Here is a 19,932-nt window from a genome sequence, read left to right on the forward strand (position 1 = left end):
GGATATTATAAAGCCTTCAAATAACATTTATAGTCCCAGATCTCAACTAATAGCCAGTGGATATTTTTAGCAGTAACTTGGGAAGTATTAGGAATATTACCCCATGTTAGTGAGAGACCCTGTGATTCGCTGCGGGGATGAGGAAGAGGTATGATTGAGTTGTTGTCATTAGAATAGATGAGAGAACATATTTTCCAAACAACTCTGTATTCCTCGGCATGTACTATAGAGGTGAATTCTTCCTACCAAACACATTGCTGCTGTATTTACAGTTTGTTGCTTTCATTTATTTTACTGGTGCTTTTAGTTCTGTATTGTTTGCAAGTATGAAGCAGCTGAGAGAGGGTTAAGGAGGCTCAACTTTCTATCCAGTTTAAAAATTAGACTCTCTCTTAGATCACTATTCCCATTTATCAATATCTGTTTAATCAGACCAGAAATGTTAGTTGTTCAGCAAATGTCACATTGCCAGCAGCTTTGTGGAGGCCTGTGGCTCCCCAAGCACACGGTAGGTCAGGCTTTCTTCTGAGCACACTGTAGGGCAAGCTTTCCTCTAAGCACACTGTAGGACAGGCTTTCCTCTGAGCACACTGTAGGGCAAGCTTTCCTCAGAGCACACTGTAGGGCAGGCTTTCCTCAGAGCACACGTAGGACAGGCTTTCCTGTTCACACTGCATGGCTCATTCCTGGGGAGAAAGACAAAGCTCACATGAATACTGAGACCTGACAAGCTTGAGAAGAATAGTGGAATGAACTTCTCACTTGAATGTGCAGACATCTCTGGAAGGCATCAATCTTCATGAACCTGTGCTTTATCATTGCCAAATAAGGGAAATGTAGTCCTTTCCAATTTGTGTTTTAGGAGTTTTTCTGTACACCATCAATACAGTTCCCTCTGACTGCCAAGCCAGCAATTTTTTCTAAACTGTATTTTAGTCCTCTATGGATAGATTTTTTGGGTTGTCCTTCTCATGTAAGCTTCATTTTCACAAGGAGCAGAGAGCCCAGGGAAGATCCTCTGTTCCTTTTGGGTAGGTGTATAAGTGACTGATCCACTGGGATACTGTGCTCACCCACTAGCAGGATACCTTACCTTTTCCCAGAGTAGTAATTTTCAGTTATTGTAGACAGCCTGTATTTAATGTTTTTGTCAAGAACAAATTTCCTTGGGCTTAGTATTGCTTAAAATGTATACTCCTACATGTTTGACCTTGCCTTTTATTTGAGACCCTACTTTCTCTGTTTCCTTCTCTGCATTCATATAGTATTCCAACAGTTTTTCTGTTAACATTTTAAGAAATATAGTAGTTTTATTATGTGAGTATCTTACGTCCCTTGAAGCAAACAGAATCTTCTTAGAGAACAGGCATATATATCAATTAGCATTGATACCAATAGAGATATTTACTGAATATTCCCACGCCATATCCTTGTTCTGCCCATAATACTATTCATAGCTCTAACATCTTTCAAAAATTAAGGTGAGAGGGTGATTAGCAAAGTACATGCAAAATAACAAGCAAATTAATAGTTGTTTATGATTCACAGGATGTTCTAAGAACCTTTCCTAAATTGTATTAAACGTGTGGGTTAACATCATGGATAGAAACTCGCCAAGCAGTGGTGGCGCATGCCTTTAATCCCAGCACTTGGGAGGCAGAGGCAGGTGGATTTCTGAGTTCGAGGCCAGCCTGGTCTACAGAGTGAGTTCCAGGACAGCCAGGACTACACAGAGAAACCCTGTCTCGAAAAAACAAAAACAAAAACAAACAAACAAACAAAAGAAACTCACAGAATACTGGATGGTTTGTATTTGTGATCATCCTCCTGTCCTCTACGATTTAGCAATCTTTTCAGTCTCTCTCCTCAGTGGCATGTATATTCCTGGGTAGAAGGCTGATTGCTGCTGATGGTACTAAAAGGTTTTGATAGTAGCAAAACTGCACTGCCTTCTTCCTCATGAACCCAGCGTTGTGATGACCTGTTTGCACTGGGGCCTGTGGTGTATCATTTTTTCTTGTATAGGAACAATAGAATAAGGTCTGACTCTAGTTGATTGAAATGGTAGTTTTAGATTCCAATAAGAGGACCTATTGCCAGTGAGGAAGGTTAAAATTGCAGAATGAGTTTCAGCATGAGGCAGGTCTGCCCAGCTGTGGGTTGATTTGCTCCATGAGACAAGGAGCACACATAAACAGATGGCCCAACAATGAGTTAAAGCGACAGATCCTGAACAGATACACTGTCTTTTGCGTGATTCTTAACATGCTTCTAAAGAGTGGAATTTTATTCTGCCACCTGAAAGCTAAAACCAAGCATTTAGTGAAAGAAATTCCGTTCATTAAGAAATGAAAAGCATGTGTTGTTAGGCAGAGGAGAAGCCTGGCTATCACTGAGTCTGAACACTGAGAAGCCAACAATTGCAGGAATAGGTGTGAGCTGGCTTTATCTTTTGGCATGTGCACATTCAATATCATTCTGCTGTGAACATGCCAACATGTGGCACAATAAGAAAAGAGTAAGTTTCTTTCTCTGATATTGGGTTTTAAAGACCACACAAGCCTTTTATTATAAAAACATATCTCATATTGAGGTTAAGGAGAGTTTTTTTCAAAAAATACCTTTGTGATAAGCATTATAGAAATATACCACCACCTAAGTTTGTAATGGCTTAAGCAAGGAAAGTGTTCAGGAAAAAGCCAGAAGAATGTAGTAGAATTCTCTCATCCAGGCATCCATCTTCAGCATATGAGGGGTTCCACAGAACATCTCTGACAGACACTTTCAGAAGTACTTAAGCATCTCACTAATTTTTAAAACAAAGATTTTGCGGAAGATGCAATTACTTGTAATCCCAACACTTCAGAGGCTGAGATGGAGGGGGGTGGGTTTGCTGAGGAATTTGAGGCCAGCCTGGGCTACCTAGAGTTCCATACCTCTCTGGACTATATAGTAAAATCTTGGCTTTAAGACAAAAGAGAACATACTTAAAGATGCTTGGTGAGTGGACGAATGTGCTGGTTGAACTCTGAACCTTCAGTCCTCATTGTAGGTTGTGTCGAATTTTATACTGTTGCCCCCTGTGCACACATATGACCCAAGAGACAGAGCTAATAGCAAGCGGCATTGTTGGGAAGGCTGTTTCTATTCCTCAGGTCTCTGTAGTTAGGATTGCAAAGATGTAAGATATGATGGTGAAAAACTTACTCTGAAATGCTGTGGGGGTTACAGAGCCATTGGTTAAAGAGGTACAAATATAGCTACCTTTTGTTTCCCAAATAATTGGGATCCTATTGAAGATGAATTGTGCCAGCACCTACTTTCTAAACTGGCTTTCATTTTATCTGCTCAAGCATGCATACCTAACCTTTGCTTAGGGAAGGGAGGCACTAATCTGCTTCTGTGCACGTGGAAAGGAACACTGGCAATGCATCGAACTCCGGGGGATGCATTAATAATGGGATTTTTTTCTCTCACTCTCAGAAAGGAAATCATTTATGTGGCCACTGTCTAGAAGAATGCAAATAGATGTTCATTGTTGTTTTTTAAGTGAATCACTGAGCAGTACACAAAGAGAAATACCTTAACAACTAAATACCCCAAATATCTACCGTTCACATGTCTGTAGACCCAGTGTGATCTAATTCAATGTAGGTCACCTTGGAATTGTGTCAACCTATAAGCTTTAGTGTATCTGATACTATGTTCTGTGTCTCTTACCATTATTAACCACTGAAGTGATTGCTTTAATACTGTGAAGATTATTAGAAGATGTTTAGATCATATTTGTTTAAATCAGTTCCCATCATTCCAGCTTTCTGATTTTGGTTTGTCTTTGCCTCCAACTGAATCTGTGAGCCAGTAACAGAGCTGCACACAGCTTCTGCTTAAGTCTGCAGCATTAAAGTATTCCTTTTGTTGCTGTGCTGTTCTTGCAGACTTGGTAGAGCCTTATCAAATGCAGCCAGTTGGTGCTGCTGGTCTGAAAGCACAGGAGAGCTCTCATGCAGAAGGTTAATGGGGTGTAATTATAAAGAAAAACGAACTGCTCACCTACTTTATCTCTCTCTACCTGCACCAGAGTGACAAGTGCTCTGATCTTCTGTAAACCCTGGAGCAGAGGTTTAACCATCTAAAATTATGACAGTATACCTGTCACACAAACAAGCATCCTGCGAAGTATAGGTGTGCACCCTGTGCAGGAATGAAACCTTCCTGTTACAGAAGCCCTGCTTAGGACAGGAGCATCTTCAACCACAAGAAAAGCTGCTTGTTAAACATTGTACTTCTGTGTCGCTTCTTCATTTCCACTCAATTTGTTCCATTTTCTTTTCCTAAAAGAGCTTTCTTCCCTCTCTGACTAGTGGCAGAGCTGACAGCCTGCACACAAGTGGGTCTGTCTCACTGAACTATGAGACAACAGATAGCCTTGCTCTGCCCTCCAAGCAGTCTGTCTCACCTGCCCCAGACCATCCTTAAACCAACTGGAGAGAACACAGAGCTTTGATCATGCTAGGCAAGTGTTCTACCACTGAGCTACACTGGTACCTCCAGCCTTAGGTTCTTAGAAGGGTATGCAAGTAATCATGTCTTGTCACTTTCAGCACTGTGAGCAGATGTAGAGAGCTCAGGTAGCATGTGAACAAGGTCCCTCTAGCATTCTTCTGTAATCCTGAGATTATGTACATTTCTGTGAGTTCAAGACAGAGTTAGATCTTAGTGTCTTTTAGTTGAAAATATAATGGGAAATATTTTTAATAGGGAAAATACAATGAGGTGGAGCAAGAATAGAGAAAGAGCAGGTGATGTCCAAGGGTTAGATGACTTAGACATATCTGTGTTACTAGTATCACACTACCAAGCCATGTTGTGTAATTGCCTTGCCACTAGAACATCTGAAGGGTGAGCTAAGCAGTGCTGGGCTGCCGAGTTGATTGAGTGCTTTTGCCAGCTCAGCATAGAATTGAAATAAGGCATTGAGGAAGGACACAAATTCAACACCCCCCCCCCCACACACACACACACACACTGACATCTTGTTCCTACAAAGCCTGAAACATAGCACTCTTGGCTAGGCTGTGCTGCCTCCTGAGATGATTAAACCCAGCATCACATACATACATACATACAAACATACATACATACATACATACATACATACATACAGGCCTGTAGAGGGGGCATACAAATGATGGCTGTGTTGCTCTCACAGCAGTCCTACTGACCTAGTCTTTGACCTACCTGAATGCTGGGGGAGGGGCAGCAGGGTCCTTAGGAGCAGTTCTGAAAGCAGGGAGGTTTGAAAACCTGTGTGAGTGTGGTTTGTAGTGTTATACCCTAACCACTCTGTACATGCATATGGTTTTGATTATCCACACTCTATTTGGAAGGAAAGGAGGGAGGAAAGGAAGGACACATCTATATAGTTTTTGTGGCACTAAGATAAATCTGTTAATAATTAAAGGTTTTTAATCCAAGACCCAGTGTGGCGGCACACACTTTAGGCCCACCACTAAGGAAGCAGATGCAGGTAGTTCTCTGTGAGTTCAAGGCCAACTTGGTCTACATAGTGAGTTCCAGGACAACCAGGGCTCCGTAGAGAGAGACCCTGTCTCAAAAATCAACAGCAACAAAGTTATGTCCAGCTTCATGCCAGTGGCTGGTAAGTAAAGCTTCCAGTGATTTATTTTTTTTAAAATCTACTAGAGCCCAGTGTTTCCCAGTCCTAATATTGTCAGTGTCCATTCTGTTTATTAACCTGAAGTCATTGTTCTAGCATTGAAGCCTTTTTTGTTTGAGGCTGTGAAGTTAGCAACAGACTCTCAGGATTGCTGTTATATCCCATAGATGGGGAAGCAAATCATTCTTGTTGGGTTAGCTCCAATATGTGTCCTGGCACCTGTGCAGGGAAAAGTGTCTCAAGTGATGGAAGTACAGTATTCTTTCTGACATTTTAGGGTATGGACAGACCAGCTCTGTCCAATTTCTTTAAGAACATATCCAGCTCTTTCAAATGCTCAGAACTGTTTATAAGAAGTATATTTTACTCTATCTATCTATCTATCTATCTATCTATCTATCTATCTTGTGTGCTCAAGCTTTCTTATTCTCACACACTACGCTTGTACCTATTGTGACCAAAATATTTAATGAAACAACTTAGGAGAAGAAAGGTTTATTTGGTTCCAAGTTTTAGGATGAACACCCCAAAATGGCTGGAAAGACAGGGCAGAGTTCCTAGCTACGAGAGCATGAGGTAGACACTCCTCATATGGCGGCAGACTAGTGGGCAGAGGACAAACTTTAGAGCCAGAGTAACTGTAACTTCTAGTAGCCTGCCTTGCCTCTGCTGGGGGCTGGGGAGATAGCTCAGCTGGTTATATGCTTTTCATGCAAACATGAGTTTATATCCTCAGCACCCACACAAATCCAACATGGCAGCACATGCCTTTAATCTCAGTGCTAGTGAAGCAGGGACAAGAGGACTCCTGGGGCTTGCTAGTTGACAGTCTGTGAGCTCCTGGTCTAGTGAGAGACCCTAATTTAGTAAGGGATCCAAAGATGGCTCAGTAGGTAACGGTACCTGCTGCCAAGCCTGAAAACTGGAGTTTAATCCCCACAACCACATAATGAAAGGAGAGAACCAGCTCCTACAAGTTCTCGTTAACTTCCATTTGTATGCTGTGCACCCCTTCACAACACATACATACGAAATAAATAAATATGTGAGAAGCAGTTGAGAAAGATGTCCTCCTAAAGACCCCACAGCCTTCAAAATAGTACCAGAAGCTGGAAAGTAAGCATTCAAAACCTGGACCTTAATTAAACCTGGCATAGTGATGCACACCTTTAATCCAAGCACATGTGAGGCAGAGGCAGGTGGGTCTCTGAGCTCCTTACCAGCCTGATCTAAAGAGGAGATTGTAGGCCACTTAGGGGCACACAATGAGACCCTTCTCAAACAAAAGCAAAAACATGGACCTTTTACTTATGAAACCATTTACATAGTAGGACGTTTACTTTGTCATGGGCGTCATTGGTGTAGTATATTCCAGAATCTTCTCTAAAACATCTGCCTCTTGTCTCTAGCAGATCTTTCCCCATTGCTGCACCTCTGGCTCCTCCCTGCTCTGCACCTTCACCTTACTGCGTAGGTTACTATTTTCTTGTAGACTCCCAGAGCCTGACTCTGCTTCCCAGTGCTTTCCTGCATCTGGAGATGCTTAACCAATAAAAAGATGGTGTTTGCCAGTGGCCTAGAGCCCCATACCACTATACATTCTGTCCTTCTTGGATGCTACCCAACTCCCGTCAGCCCCAGAGAATCTGGTCAGAAAAGTTGAGTGGGCTAGGTTGGTTAGTGGGTTAGTTTAATGCAAACTAGTTTTTCAAGGTAGGGATTCCTTATTTTAGTCCCTTTTCTATCAGATTAACTTGTTTAGGATCACTTTGTTAAAATACTTTCCCATTAAAAGTTTCCATGTTAGAGGTTTTTTTTGTTTGTTTGCTTGCTTTTGTTTCTAAAGAATTAATTATTTTGTGTATATGAGTACACTGTCGCTGTCTTCAGACACACCAGAAGAGGGCATCAGGTCCCATTACAGATGGTTGTGAGCCACCATGTGGTTGCTGGGAATTGAACTCAGGATCTCTGGAAGAGCAGTCAGTGCTCTTAACAGCTGAGCCATCTCTTCAGCTCTCGTGTTTAGAGATTTTAAGAGTTACTTTTGTTTAAACATCAAGAAAGTGGTTCATTTCACCCAGGTCTATTTTCTGTAAGATGTTTACTGCTGGACATGGCACACATCTATCTTTTTTTTTTCTCAAGAGAAACTTTAGAATTGAACTTTTTTGAAAGGTGGTGCCAGCTTTGGAAATGCTCCATCTATACGTTTGTAGATATATTCTGCATAAACTTGATCTAGTTACTTCTCCTTCATCTAATTTTGTCCAATGTTTCCGTGAAAGGGGAACTTCTTATATTTTCTCAAGTGATGTCCCAGGAATAAACAATATGTTTCATCTGACTAGTAATTCTTAAAGTGATAGGGGCTTACTTTTGTTCACCTTCCAATTTTAAGATCATCACTGTGCTTTGCTTTGTTTAGTTGTTTTCCAGGCTCTCTATGTAGCTCTGGTTGTCCTACTAGCTTCTATCTCCCAACTACTGAGATTAAAGGCTTATATTGCCACACCTATCAAGTCATCACTTTACTTAAATTGTATTTTTATATCCAACTTGCCAGGACAGCTACTGCATAACCATCTCAAATCATAGTTCTTTTGTGAGGAAATGGGTAGCAGCTACAGGGCAGAGGAATGAGACACTTTGAGTAGTGTATGCAACAACTCTGACATTAACAGTGCAATGCTGCCTTTTAAGTTGTGGGATATAGCTATGGGATCTGGAATGACAAGCTGGTGGTGTGTGCAGTAGTGCCCTATAAACAGCAAGTTAGAGGGAGACAAGCTTCTTACTGAACTGAAGCTTTGGCTTACAAACTAATAACTTCTGTGTCAGAGTTCACCGTAGAACAAACATAAGGAACAGGTGTTTTTTCCTGTAGCACAAAGCTAAACTGTGCAGATTATGGATGGTTTTTACTAATAATGGTTTTCTGCTATCCTCATTACTGTGTCTGCAGTCTCTTCTGGGTTAGTTCATTGTTAAAATTCAACATTATTTTATACATATTAATTTATGAACCACCATAGAAATACAAGCTATCTTGAGTCACATTTCAATAAAAATACATGTTTCATAATGTGTTCAGTTTCCAATGTAAAAAAACAATAAATAGCGTTTACTCTCTTGATACTCTATTGTTTTGTTTCTAATTTAAAATGGCAGTGGCAACAAATCTGGCCAGTGGGTGAAGATGTTTGCCACCAACTCTGAAGATCTGAGTCCTACCCTGAATCCACATAGTGGAATGAGAAATTGTACTCCTGCAGATTGTCCTCTGACCTCTGCATATGCACTGTGCTGGTGTGAAAGTGAATGGCCTACAAAGGCTCATAGATTTGAATGCTTGGTTCCCACTTCATGGACTGTTTGGGAAGACTAGGAGGTATGGACTTGTTGGTGTGGGTGTGACCACCTTGGAGAAGCTGTGTCACTAGAGGTGGACTTTGAGGTTTCAAAAGCTCATGTTAGGCCCAGTCTCAGAGTCAGTTTCTCTGTTTATCTGTCTGTCTGTCTGTCTGTCTGTTTTCCTCTCTTCTTCCTCACCCCTGCCTCCATCTTGCCAATAAAATGTAAACTAAACTCTCAGCTACTTTTCCAGCACCAGACCTGTCTACTTGTTACCATGCTCCCAGCCATGATGGTTGTGGACTGACCCTCTGAAACTGTAAGCAAACTCTCAATTAAATACCTTCCCATTATAAATTGCTTTGATCATAGTGTCTCTTTTCAGCAGTAGAACAATAACTGAGACATGCATTATGCTCTATACACCCTGCCACACACACATGTTAAATAAATAAACATAATAAAAATTTTAAAAACATCTAATTAACATTAAAACATTAACATTGAAACATTTGGCTTGACCCAGGCGTGGTGGCACACACCTTCAGCACCTGCAGAGGCAGCCAGATCTCTGTGAGTTTGAAAACAGCCTCAACTACATAGTGAGTTCCAGGTCGACCATAGTGAGATCCTATCTCAAAAAAAAAAATAAAAAAACCTAAAAAACCAGCTCTTTTTGTAGCATCCCCTAGGCAGTTGACTGTGTCAAGGATGAAGGTAAATATTTCCTTCCTAGCAACTGGCTGTCAGAAACTCATTGAAGTGGACAGTGAATGCAAGTTTCATATGTTGTATGAGAAGCACATGGTCACCTGTTCTATGGTCATATGTTGTATGAGAAGCACATGGTAGCTGCTGAAGTTCTGGGTGAAGACTGGAAGCATTATGTGGTATGAGTTAGTGGTAGGAATGACAAACAAGGTTTCCCCATGAAGCATGGTGTCCAACCCACATGGCAGGATGAACTGCTGTTGAGTAAGGGACATTCTTGTTATAAACAAGGAGAACTGGAAAGAGAAAGTGCAAGTCTGTTCATGGATGCCAATCTAAGTGTTCTCAGAGACTGGACTGACAGATACAACTGTGCTTTGTTGGTTGGGGTCCAAAAGAGCTAGTAGAATCCAAAAGCTTTTCAGTCTATTTAAAAAAAAAAAAAAAAAAAAAAAAAAAAAAAGCATCTGCCGATATGTTGTCAAAATTCCCTTGAACTAAGAAGGTAAGATGCCTAAGACAAAGATTCAGTGTCCTGTTTCTCTACATGTTCTGCAACATAACCACCAAAAGTACAAACCACACACTAAGAAAAACAAGGAGGCTTCAGAATATGCTAAATTTTTGGCCAAGAGAATAAAGGAAGCCAAAGAAAACTGCTAGGAACAGATTGCCAAGAGACGTAGGCTATCCTCTCTGAGAGCTTCTCCTTCTACGTCTGAGTCCAGTCAAAAACAAGTCCTTAAGAGTAACAAATAAATAATCAGACCATGAAACAAACAAACAAAACATTTGATTTGATGTTTCAAAATTCTGTGATTGCAATGTAATTAACATTTGAAATAAAAATAACATTTAACTGTCAAGTTGACTTGAAAATTCATATCCTCAAATTGCATTACTTATTGGTTACATCTCTTGTTTTCACACTTACTAAGTACTCTCCACCATTAATACGTTGGATCTTTAGCATTTTTCTGAAGCAAAGAGGGCAGTACAGTATAGCTTTGGGTTTAATAAGACAGAAAAGATGGAAATGTGAGGAGCCTGGCTTCTGACTCTGATCTCTTTTGTCCTTTAATATAAATATGATGACTACTGTTCTGAGCATACAATGTTCCTTTGTAATCTGTGTGTTACTACTACTTGGCCCTGATCTGCTTGTCTTTCTTTTACTTTTTATGGTAGTGGGTATTGAGCTGGGTCCTTGAATAGATGACAGAAGTGCTCTGCCATCACAGTGTAATTCGGCATATATGCTGTGCACTGGCCTCTGTAGCTGTTTCTTGAGACTGATTATAGCTACATCCTTTCCTATTGCAAATTAAAGGCAGTCCTTGGGTTCTTAGGGCCCCTAGCTATAGGTAGAGTTCCTGTGTAGCAGTATTATTAGTGTTTCATTGCCACACAGGCCAAATTTGATAAGAAGCAGGGTGGTGCTTAACTGTTATGAGTGTGAATGAGGAGCTGGAGAGATGGCTCAGTGGTTAAGAGCTCTGGCTGCTCTTCTAGAGGCCCTGAGTTCAATTCCCAGCAACTACATGGTGGCTCACAACCATCTGTAATGTGATCTGATTCCCTCTTCTGGTGTGTCTGAAGATATAGCTACAGTGTACTCATATACATAAAATAAACAAAGAATTCTTTTTTAAAAAAAGAGAGAGTGTGTGTAAATGAACTAAGAAAATTGTAAACTGCTTTTCCAATAGGCTTGCCACGTTAGAGATGTAGTATAGATCTCAGTGATGTAGATGAAGCTCTGATCTGTGGAGATGGCATGTACAGTCCATTAGTGCAAATAACTGAGTGTGCATGCATGACAGAGTGTGTTAAAACAGAGTCTCGCTCTAGTGCCTAGGCTGACATTGGACTCATGGCAGCCTTCCTGCTTCTGCTTCTGGAGAGCTAGAGCTAAAGGTATGAGCCACTGCCCCAGGCTGAAGTGTATATTTTGAAAGAATAAACCCCAAAGGCTTTTTTAATTAAGAAGGTAAGCCACAGTCTGGTCAACATCATGACATGTGTGTTCTCTGCCATCTGTTAAACATCCACACAGATAATTATTGGAAAAGGCTTTGGTAGTGTGAATTCTCATGTTCCTTGACTCGTTTCTAACAGACTGTTAAATTCCTTGATGCCTTGCAGAAGCTGTTTGATTCTAACTAAACTCATCTCAGAGAGCTCGAGGAAAGCCTTCTAGTTTCTGCCAAATAAATGCAATGCTACCAGTAGTGCTCTTCCTCCTTTTCCTCTTCTTCTTCCTCTTCCTCTTCCTCTTCCCCTTCCCCCTCCCTCCTCATTCTCCTCTCTGTTAGAATTCTATCTCATACTCCCCTGGGAACATTCTTGCCAACAGTGTCACTGCATGTTCTTTGATTGAATTTTGCTTATTGCATTAAGGGATGAATTTACTGTGGGCTTACTGCTTTCTTCCCGTATTTTGCTCATAAAATGATATTGTGTGTTTCTGTTCACAAAATGGTAGAATCTTCACTTAATTCTCTGTTTCTTTAAACAACACATACCTTTTGTTCAGAACTGTAGTTACTATAGTTTGATCTCTAATGTCAGTAACACACGCAGTTTTGTTTTATGTTTGTTTCATGTGGACACAGGGTCTATGCTCATTCTAGGCTGGCCTAGAATCCTCCTGTCTCTACCTCCTGGGAGATTGCTGTCTAGGAAGACATGCTGTGCCACTGTGCATGGCCACATAGATGATAATTATATGACACAGTCTGAAGACTGTCTGTTTGCCGCATCCTCAGTGTTAATGCATATGGTGTGAACCATAAATGCAGCAGTTGAAGTTCTGTTAAACAACAGAGCATCCCCCTCCATCACTGAGACACTCCCTTAACCCATTTAAGAAATTCTGATACCAATAAATAAAAATTTTTCCATCTTGGTTTCTCTGTTCACATAAAATTTAATACCCTGAATTTGTTTGAGCAGTGAGTCTTCAGATCTGGACATGCATTCATTGTATTTTAGGTGTGGAGACAAATGTGACTGATTCTTCACATTTTAGTTTCAAAATTTCTATGTCAGCCCTTTATTTAAAGATATAAAGGTCACAGTCTCAGATTATACATTAGTTCTTGGGGAGAACGGGTAAGTGTTTAAAGCATTACTTTGAAAGCTGCTTTGAGTGGGTGTGGCTTTCTCATAGTTGGTTCAAAATAAAGTTGCATAGAGCACCAGCTAGTTTAGTGAGCTTGAGCAGAAGCAGAGCTCTGAGGCATGATCCCAGCCATGGAGGGAAAGGCCTAGTGCTTGAGTGTCTTCTGAGAGATGCTCTCTAGAATTTGTGCACTGCTGTGATGGAGGGATCAGGGAGTATCTTGACTATGGAGTAGGCTGGTCTTCTGCTTCTCCATCTCCTTCTGTGCTCCAGGGAACTTGGAAGAACTGATAGGAAGATGAGCCTGTATTCTGTTTATTGGATCTATACGACTGTGTATTTTCCTTTCAGACCTGTCTTGCTGTTATGTGAAAATGTTGATAGTATCGCTGAAGGTCACAGTATTGATCACCAAGGCCCTGTGAACTCGTCTGCCTGAATAACCCCTGATGAAACTGGGATGCAAGAGTCAAGGAGGTCAGGGGCTGGTCACAGGCTAGGTCTATGGCGTGTTTGACAAAGGGATTGAAATGGACAAGTCAGCCTTTGTGGATGCAGGCTGCACTGGCCTGTTATTTATAGAAAGCACACTGAAGAGAGAAGTTGTCTACAAGTTATTTACTTTCTCCCGCTAATCTACTATTATTCTTTCCAATTTTTTTTCTTCAATTCCCACTTCCTTTTAAAAAACAAAATGACAAACTTTATATATATATGTATATATATATAGCCTAGAGCACCATCCATATATATATATGTATATATATATACATAGAGAGAGAGAGAGAGAGAGAGAGAGAGAGAGAGAGAGAGAGAGAGAGTATGTGAGTGCACTGTTGCTATCTTCAGACACACCAGAAGAGGGCATCGGATCCCATTACAGATGATTGTGAGCCACCATGTGGTTGCTGGGAATTGAACTCAGGACCTCTGGAAGAGCAATCTCTCCAGCCCCAACAGCAAAACTTTTAAAGACACACACACCTTTAATGACAGCACTTATGAGGCAGATGCAGGCAGATTTCTGTGAGTCAGAGGCCAGCCTGGACTACATAGTAGGTTCCAGGATAGCCAGTGGAGGACCCTGTCTCCAAAATTATTTAATAATTAGTAATACTAATCTTTAAAAAAAAAAAAACTTTAAAACTGTTTAGTAATGTCAAATGCCAGTTTGTAAGATTTAGTCTTTTTTGAGAACTTCAGGATAATGAGCTAGGGTAATTAGTCACATTCAAAGGTCTCTCTCATATGTGAACACTAATGGCTGGCAAACAAACAAACAAAAACCAACAACAACAACTAAACTAAACAAAATATGATTTCTTTGCTCAGACCACAGTGGTGAACGTGTAGATTCATCTCCTGGGACAGTGAGAGGACCCTTTGTATGGGTGTTAAGGACTCCCTAACCACACTTGGTAAGGGCTTCTGAAACACTGTCATTGTCTTCTCTCACTTTCACCTGGATCTGGTGCTGACCTGTGTTCACATCCCTCTAAGACTGTGGGACTTAGAGAAGCTGCTTTCATTCGTGGACTGCTCCCTCAGCAGCCCTACCTTGCTGATGGTGTTCAGACCACCTCTGCCCAAGGAGTGGATCTGCACTAGGGTGCCTTACACTAGAGCTTTCTGCTCCCATCCTTGGTTTTGACTGCACTGGTACAATTAATTAGTGACAGGAAGCAATATGCTCAAACCTTGAGCTTTCAAACTTTCAGACATCCACAGACAAACACAATCATGTGACCGTGTATTGTAGTTGGCAGATACAGCCAGGACAGGGAGCTAGGCTGTTCTGCTCTGGGTGATGCTTTGAAATACTGGAGCTGTCTCTACAGAAAGCTTTACCCAGCTCACATGATCCGACCTGTCCAACCCACAGGCTTTTTTCCTTCCTCCTAAGAACTGATGCAACCTTGCAGGTATTTTCTGTAGGTTTCCCTCCCCACTAGCAGGTCTCCATGGCTTTGTTTGGGGCTCTGGGGAGGAACAGTTGTGAATGCACTGTGACTCACGTTCTGCTTCTGCTCTAGGCATGTGGCTGAAGAGTTTGTATCTCTCTAGTTCTTGCCCCTGCTGTTGCCTGCTGTTGCGTACAGCACTGGGAGCAGGCGCCAGGCTTTGTCTCTTCTTTGTAGTTCACCTCAGTAGGCAGTAATCACAAGAACACACTGTAGTTCCTAAAAATGGCTGTAGAAGGTAAAGACATCCTGTTCTTTTGAACCTGATACAGTAGCTATCTAGTTTTCCTGCAATGTTCCTTGAGTGAGTCTCCACCCCACCCTTCTCTTTTCCTTTGGCAAGTTTTCCTCAGGTTTCCCTTTTCTGGTTTTTGCTTTGGTGGTTTTGTTTGGTTTGGTTTTTCTTCTTTGTATAAGCTCTTGGAGTCTGTTTCTCCTGGGAGAGTGCTGTCTAGGATGACATGCTGTGCCACCATGCATGGCCACATAGATGATAAATGTATGATACTTTCTGAAGACTGTCTGTTTGCCACATCCTCAGTGTGAACCATAAATGCAGCAGTTGGAGTTCAGTTGAACAACAGAGCATCCCCCTCCATCACTGAGACACTCCCTTAACCCATTTGAGAAATTCTGATACTAACAAATACATATTTTCCAGGTTAGTTTCTCTATTCACATAAAATTTAATACCTGGTTTTATTTGAGCAGTGCCAATTAAAGTTCAGTGCATTCCATATAGATTAGCTCACTTATTGCTCATAAGATGTACTTTTATCTCATGTTTACAGACCAGGACACAAAGGAACAGGTGGGTTGAAAATACCCACCCAACAGCATATAATCTGGGCTTGAGTTAAGACATCGTAGATCCAGTGCTTCTGCTGTCCTGTTCTGCTCTACCTCACAGCTAAACTGATAACGGCCAAGAAATCTGAATTGGCTATAGTGGCTCAACCCTGTAATCTTCTTAGCATTTGGGAGGCTGAAGCAGGACACTGAATTCAAGGCCCACTGAACTGCATAGTGAAGCCACCTTAAGGAAGAAGTGTGGGCGAGGAAGAAAAGAGAATCGAGGAAGGAGGAGGAAGAGGAGGGAGGCGAAAGCATGGGCTCTGCCTCACTCTTTAAATCTGTGTGCCTCAGTTTCTTTTATAACACTGGCTTCATATTAATGGGAATCTATAAGGTTCTTTGGGTTCCTTGTGTTAGAATCTGTACATTTTAGATATGTTGTTAGATGAAGCTAGTTGTAGAAAGACATTAGAGAATGGTCAACATTCTAATAGGTTTTCTTTTGTCTTCGTTTGGTAGAAAAGAGTAGTTGAACAGCTGCGGAAGAACCTGATAGTCAAGCAAGAGCAGCCGGACAAGTTCCAGATACAGCCATTGTCACAGTCTGAAAACAAACTACAAACAGCACAGCAGCAGCCACTACAGCCACTGCAGCAGCAGCAACAGCAGCAGCAACAGCAGCAACAACAGCAGCAGCAGCAGCACGCCCAGCAGTCAGCAGCACCGCCTAGTCTGACTGCATCACAGGTAACCGTGTGGGTGGAGCAGCCAAGGCTGAGTGTTGGGTATTGGTTAGTTATTGATCACATAGATTATATTATATAGGTCATATAGATTAGGATATAGATTATATCCTAAGCTCAGCTAACACTAAACAAGGTTTTTGGATTTTGTTTGGGGTTTTTACTGCCATTGACATGAGGATCAGTTAAATTCACCTGCAGAAGGAAAGAGCTTCTAAGGAGCAGAAGATAAATGATTGGCTTGGGAATGGAGCTGGGCAGCTCAACTCGAATTCATGAAGCCATGGGTTTGATCCTCAGTACTGCATAAAGCCAGATGGAGTGCTGCATGCCTGTGATCTGAGTATTCTGAGGTGGAAGCAGAGAGGTCAAAAAGTCAATTAGTCACCCTTGACAACATAGCAAGCTCAAGTGTGAGACCTTCTTGGGCTTCATGAGATCCTATCTCAGAGGGGCCGGGAATGATTTCCATTTGGAGATTTCTGGGGTATGTATTTATATATGTTCTAAAGTGACTTGATCCCTTCTGTAATTGTTGTACAATCTTAGCACTTAGCATGGAGCTGTTCCAGTATCCATGCTTTGGGAACAATGTAGAAAGAAGCATTCAAAAGGGTGCTGTGTTTTTATTATCCATAGACAAAATGTTCAAGTCTACTTGTTGAGAATGTGCATTGATTCTAATAAACTGGTGGAGATCTGAAATGAGGTTGCAGGTGAGCCTTAGAGCTAAGTGGGAGTGTCATATCGTACCTTGACGTAGCTGTGAAAATGTTTTACTGAAAAGGGCATTTAATCTAGCGTAGAATGTTAGGAGAGAGTCAAGATATACTGAAAGGGCATATTTGGAATTGACATTTGATTAAGAAAATTATTCAAGCTTGACCTCTACACACTTATATATATTATGAATATACCATTTTAAAAGTAACTGATGGACCTGGGGAGATGGCTCAGTTGGAAAGGGGCTTGCTGTGTAAGCATGAAGATCTGAGTTCTAGACCCACCATCTACATAAAAAAAAAAAAAAAAAAAAAAAAAAAAAAAAAAACCTCTGTGTTTTTTTAAATCTCAGTGCTAGGCAAGTAGAGACAGGCAAATCCCTGGGGAATCCCTGGGGCTTGCTGGCCAGCTAACTTAATTAAATCAGTAAATTTGGGATCCCAGTGAGAGATCCTGTCTCAAAAAACAAATTGAGGGCTGGAGAGATGGCTCAGGGGTTAACAGTATTTGGTGCTCTTGCAGAAGATCTGTGTTCAGTCTCCAGCATCCACATAAAGAGGCATGTAGCAGTTTGTAACTCCTCCTCCTCTTGCCTCTCCAGGCACTTGCATGCATAGTATGTGTGTATATATATGTATGTATGTGCATATATATATGCACTCAGGCACACATATATACACATTAAATGAATAAATAAAAACAAATCCATTTGGACAGGTATGTTCATGCATGCCTTTAACCCCAGCAGTTGGAAGACAGAGGCAGGCAGAACTCTGAGAATTGTATGCCAACCTGGTCTACAGAGGAAGTTTCAGGACAGTCAGGGCTGAAACACAGAGAAACCCTGTTTCAAACAAACAAATAAACGAGCAGACTACATTTAAAATACAAAACAAAGTGGGTAACTGAAGAATGATACCTGAGGTTGACCTCTGGCCTCCACACATCTGCACATCTACACACACATCCCCAAATAAGAAAATAAATAAAAATAAAAGAGATGACCTAGCAGTTAAAGAGTTCCTACTGCTCTTATAAAAGACACAGTTTAATTCTCAGTATCCAGATGGTGATTCACAGCCATCCATAACTCCAGTAACAGTGGATCTATGCCTTCTTCAGCCCCTGTAGGTACTAGACATGCATATGGTCCACATATATGCCTGCAAAACACTTACACCCATAAAATAAGTAATTTTTTAAAAAAGCGTCTAGCCAAGCATGGTGGCACACATGGTCTCACCAGTCAAAAGACAGAGGCAGGCAGATATCTGTAAGTTCAAGGCCAGCCTTGTCTACAAATCAAATTCCAGGACAGCCTGAGCTGTTACACAGAGAAACCGTGTCTCACAAAACTAACCAAAATAACAACAACAACAGAGTCCAATGTATTGAGGCTATGGTTCAGTAATAGAGTACTTGTCCCGCATGTGTTTTAAGTCCCTGTCCTAAATCAGAGAACAGGAGCACCAGACACACTTTTCCACTAATCACCCCAATACTATATGTAAATTAGACTTGGTTTTCCCCCAACATGGTCTCACTATGTAGTTTTGGCTGGCCAGAACTGTGTAGATCAGGCTAGTCTCAAACTCAGAGATCTGCCTGCCTCTGCATGTGGAATTATTTGCCTGAATGTATGTATGTACTCTACTTACATTCAGTGCCTGCAGAGGCCAGAATAGGGCATTGGATCCCCTGAGTCTGGAGCTACATCCGGCTGTGAGCTGTCTAGGCTGTTCTTTAAGGCCCCTAGATATCTATAACTTCTCACAGATTGCTTCTGAGTTTGCTTTTCCTCAGGTTCTAGGCAAAGTTGGATTAGGTTCTTCCTCTAAAATGCAGTTAGATCAGAGAGAGTTCACATGGAAAGAACAGGGTAAAATTGTTGTTTGATGATACTTAAAATTTTCTATTCAAGTAATATTCCATGTCACACAAATCAAGAAAAGATTTATAAACAAAAGAGGCTACCTAGTTGGTAACCTCTGTTCACCTGAACTCTGCATTGGGTGGTGAACAACAGGCCTAGCACTGCTCCAGAACAGTGTTGCATCGCTCCCCTCCATCTGGTAGCACACCTGACATATTTAATTGATTTAGGTAACCCTGATTTTATATTCTTTTGTTTAGTTTAATGTAAAGGCTTAATGCTAAAACCCAAAAGCCTCTAGGTTTCTGCTGTTTGTCTTTGCAGTAAGCTTCATTCATTGTTGATTGACTGCTCTCTGTGTGCTAGATGGTATACAAAGAGCAGTGGCCCTGCCAAGAATCTGGTATGTTATGATCATTCATTTTTGTTCGTTTTGTAAATATTTATTAAGTCTACACTATGTAAGCACTGAGCTATCCAATATGGAAACTAGACTGACTCACAAAAAGATAGTTTCATTTTTCAAGAATTTTAGAAATTTGAAAGAAAAATACACTTTTATCAAGAGTAAAATCAAATTATCAGTGAAGAACTGCAAAAATACCAGAGAACAGAGTAATTTTCATTAGAAGAATCAAAAGTAATTTTTAAAGGAGGTAGCATATGATAGGATCTTGACCAATGAATGGGGTTTCTGTGATGAGCAGAGAGCATCATAGATGTAGAGAAGAAGACAATTAAAAAAAAATACGGAGTTTACACAAAGTAAATTTGGAATCTATAGAAGGTGCTCAGTGGTTAAAAGTTTGCATTGTTTCTGCAAAGGACCTGAGTTCAGTTCCCAGCACTTATGTCCAACCGCCCACAGCCACCACCAACAGCTATACTCAGATGTGCACTCTGTCTCTGTGTCCCTGTCCTCTCTCTCTGCCCCCCCACACACACACCACGTGACATGTACTAAAAGA

The 19,932-nt window shown here is 41.1% G+C and overlaps 1 protein-coding gene and 1 pseudogene across 25 annotated transcripts in view; both read left to right on the plus strand.

Moving 5' to 3' along the window:
* Phf21a (PHD finger protein 21A) overlaps nt 1–19,932 on the plus strand; it is a 174,608-nt gene that overhangs the window by 113,297 nt on the left and 41,379 nt on the right. For all 25 annotated transcript variants that reach the window (XM_076929284.1, XM_076929281.1, XM_034496761.2 and 22 more), the window contains one exon: nt 16,145–16,372. In XM_076929284.1, the coding sequence (XP_076785399.1) occupies nt 16,145–16,372 (228 nt within the window). The remainder of the gene's footprint in view (nt 1–16,144; nt 16,373–19,932) is intronic.
* LOC117704566 (small ribosomal subunit protein eS6-like) lies at nt 7,983–11,071 on the plus strand (annotated as a pseudogene).

Source organism: Arvicanthis niloticus, chromosome 2 (assembly GCF_011762505.2).
Source record: "Arvicanthis niloticus isolate mArvNil1 chromosome 2, mArvNil1.pat.X, whole genome shotgun sequence".
Taxonomy (NCBI): Eukaryota; Metazoa; Chordata; class Mammalia; order Rodentia; family Muridae; genus Arvicanthis; species Arvicanthis niloticus.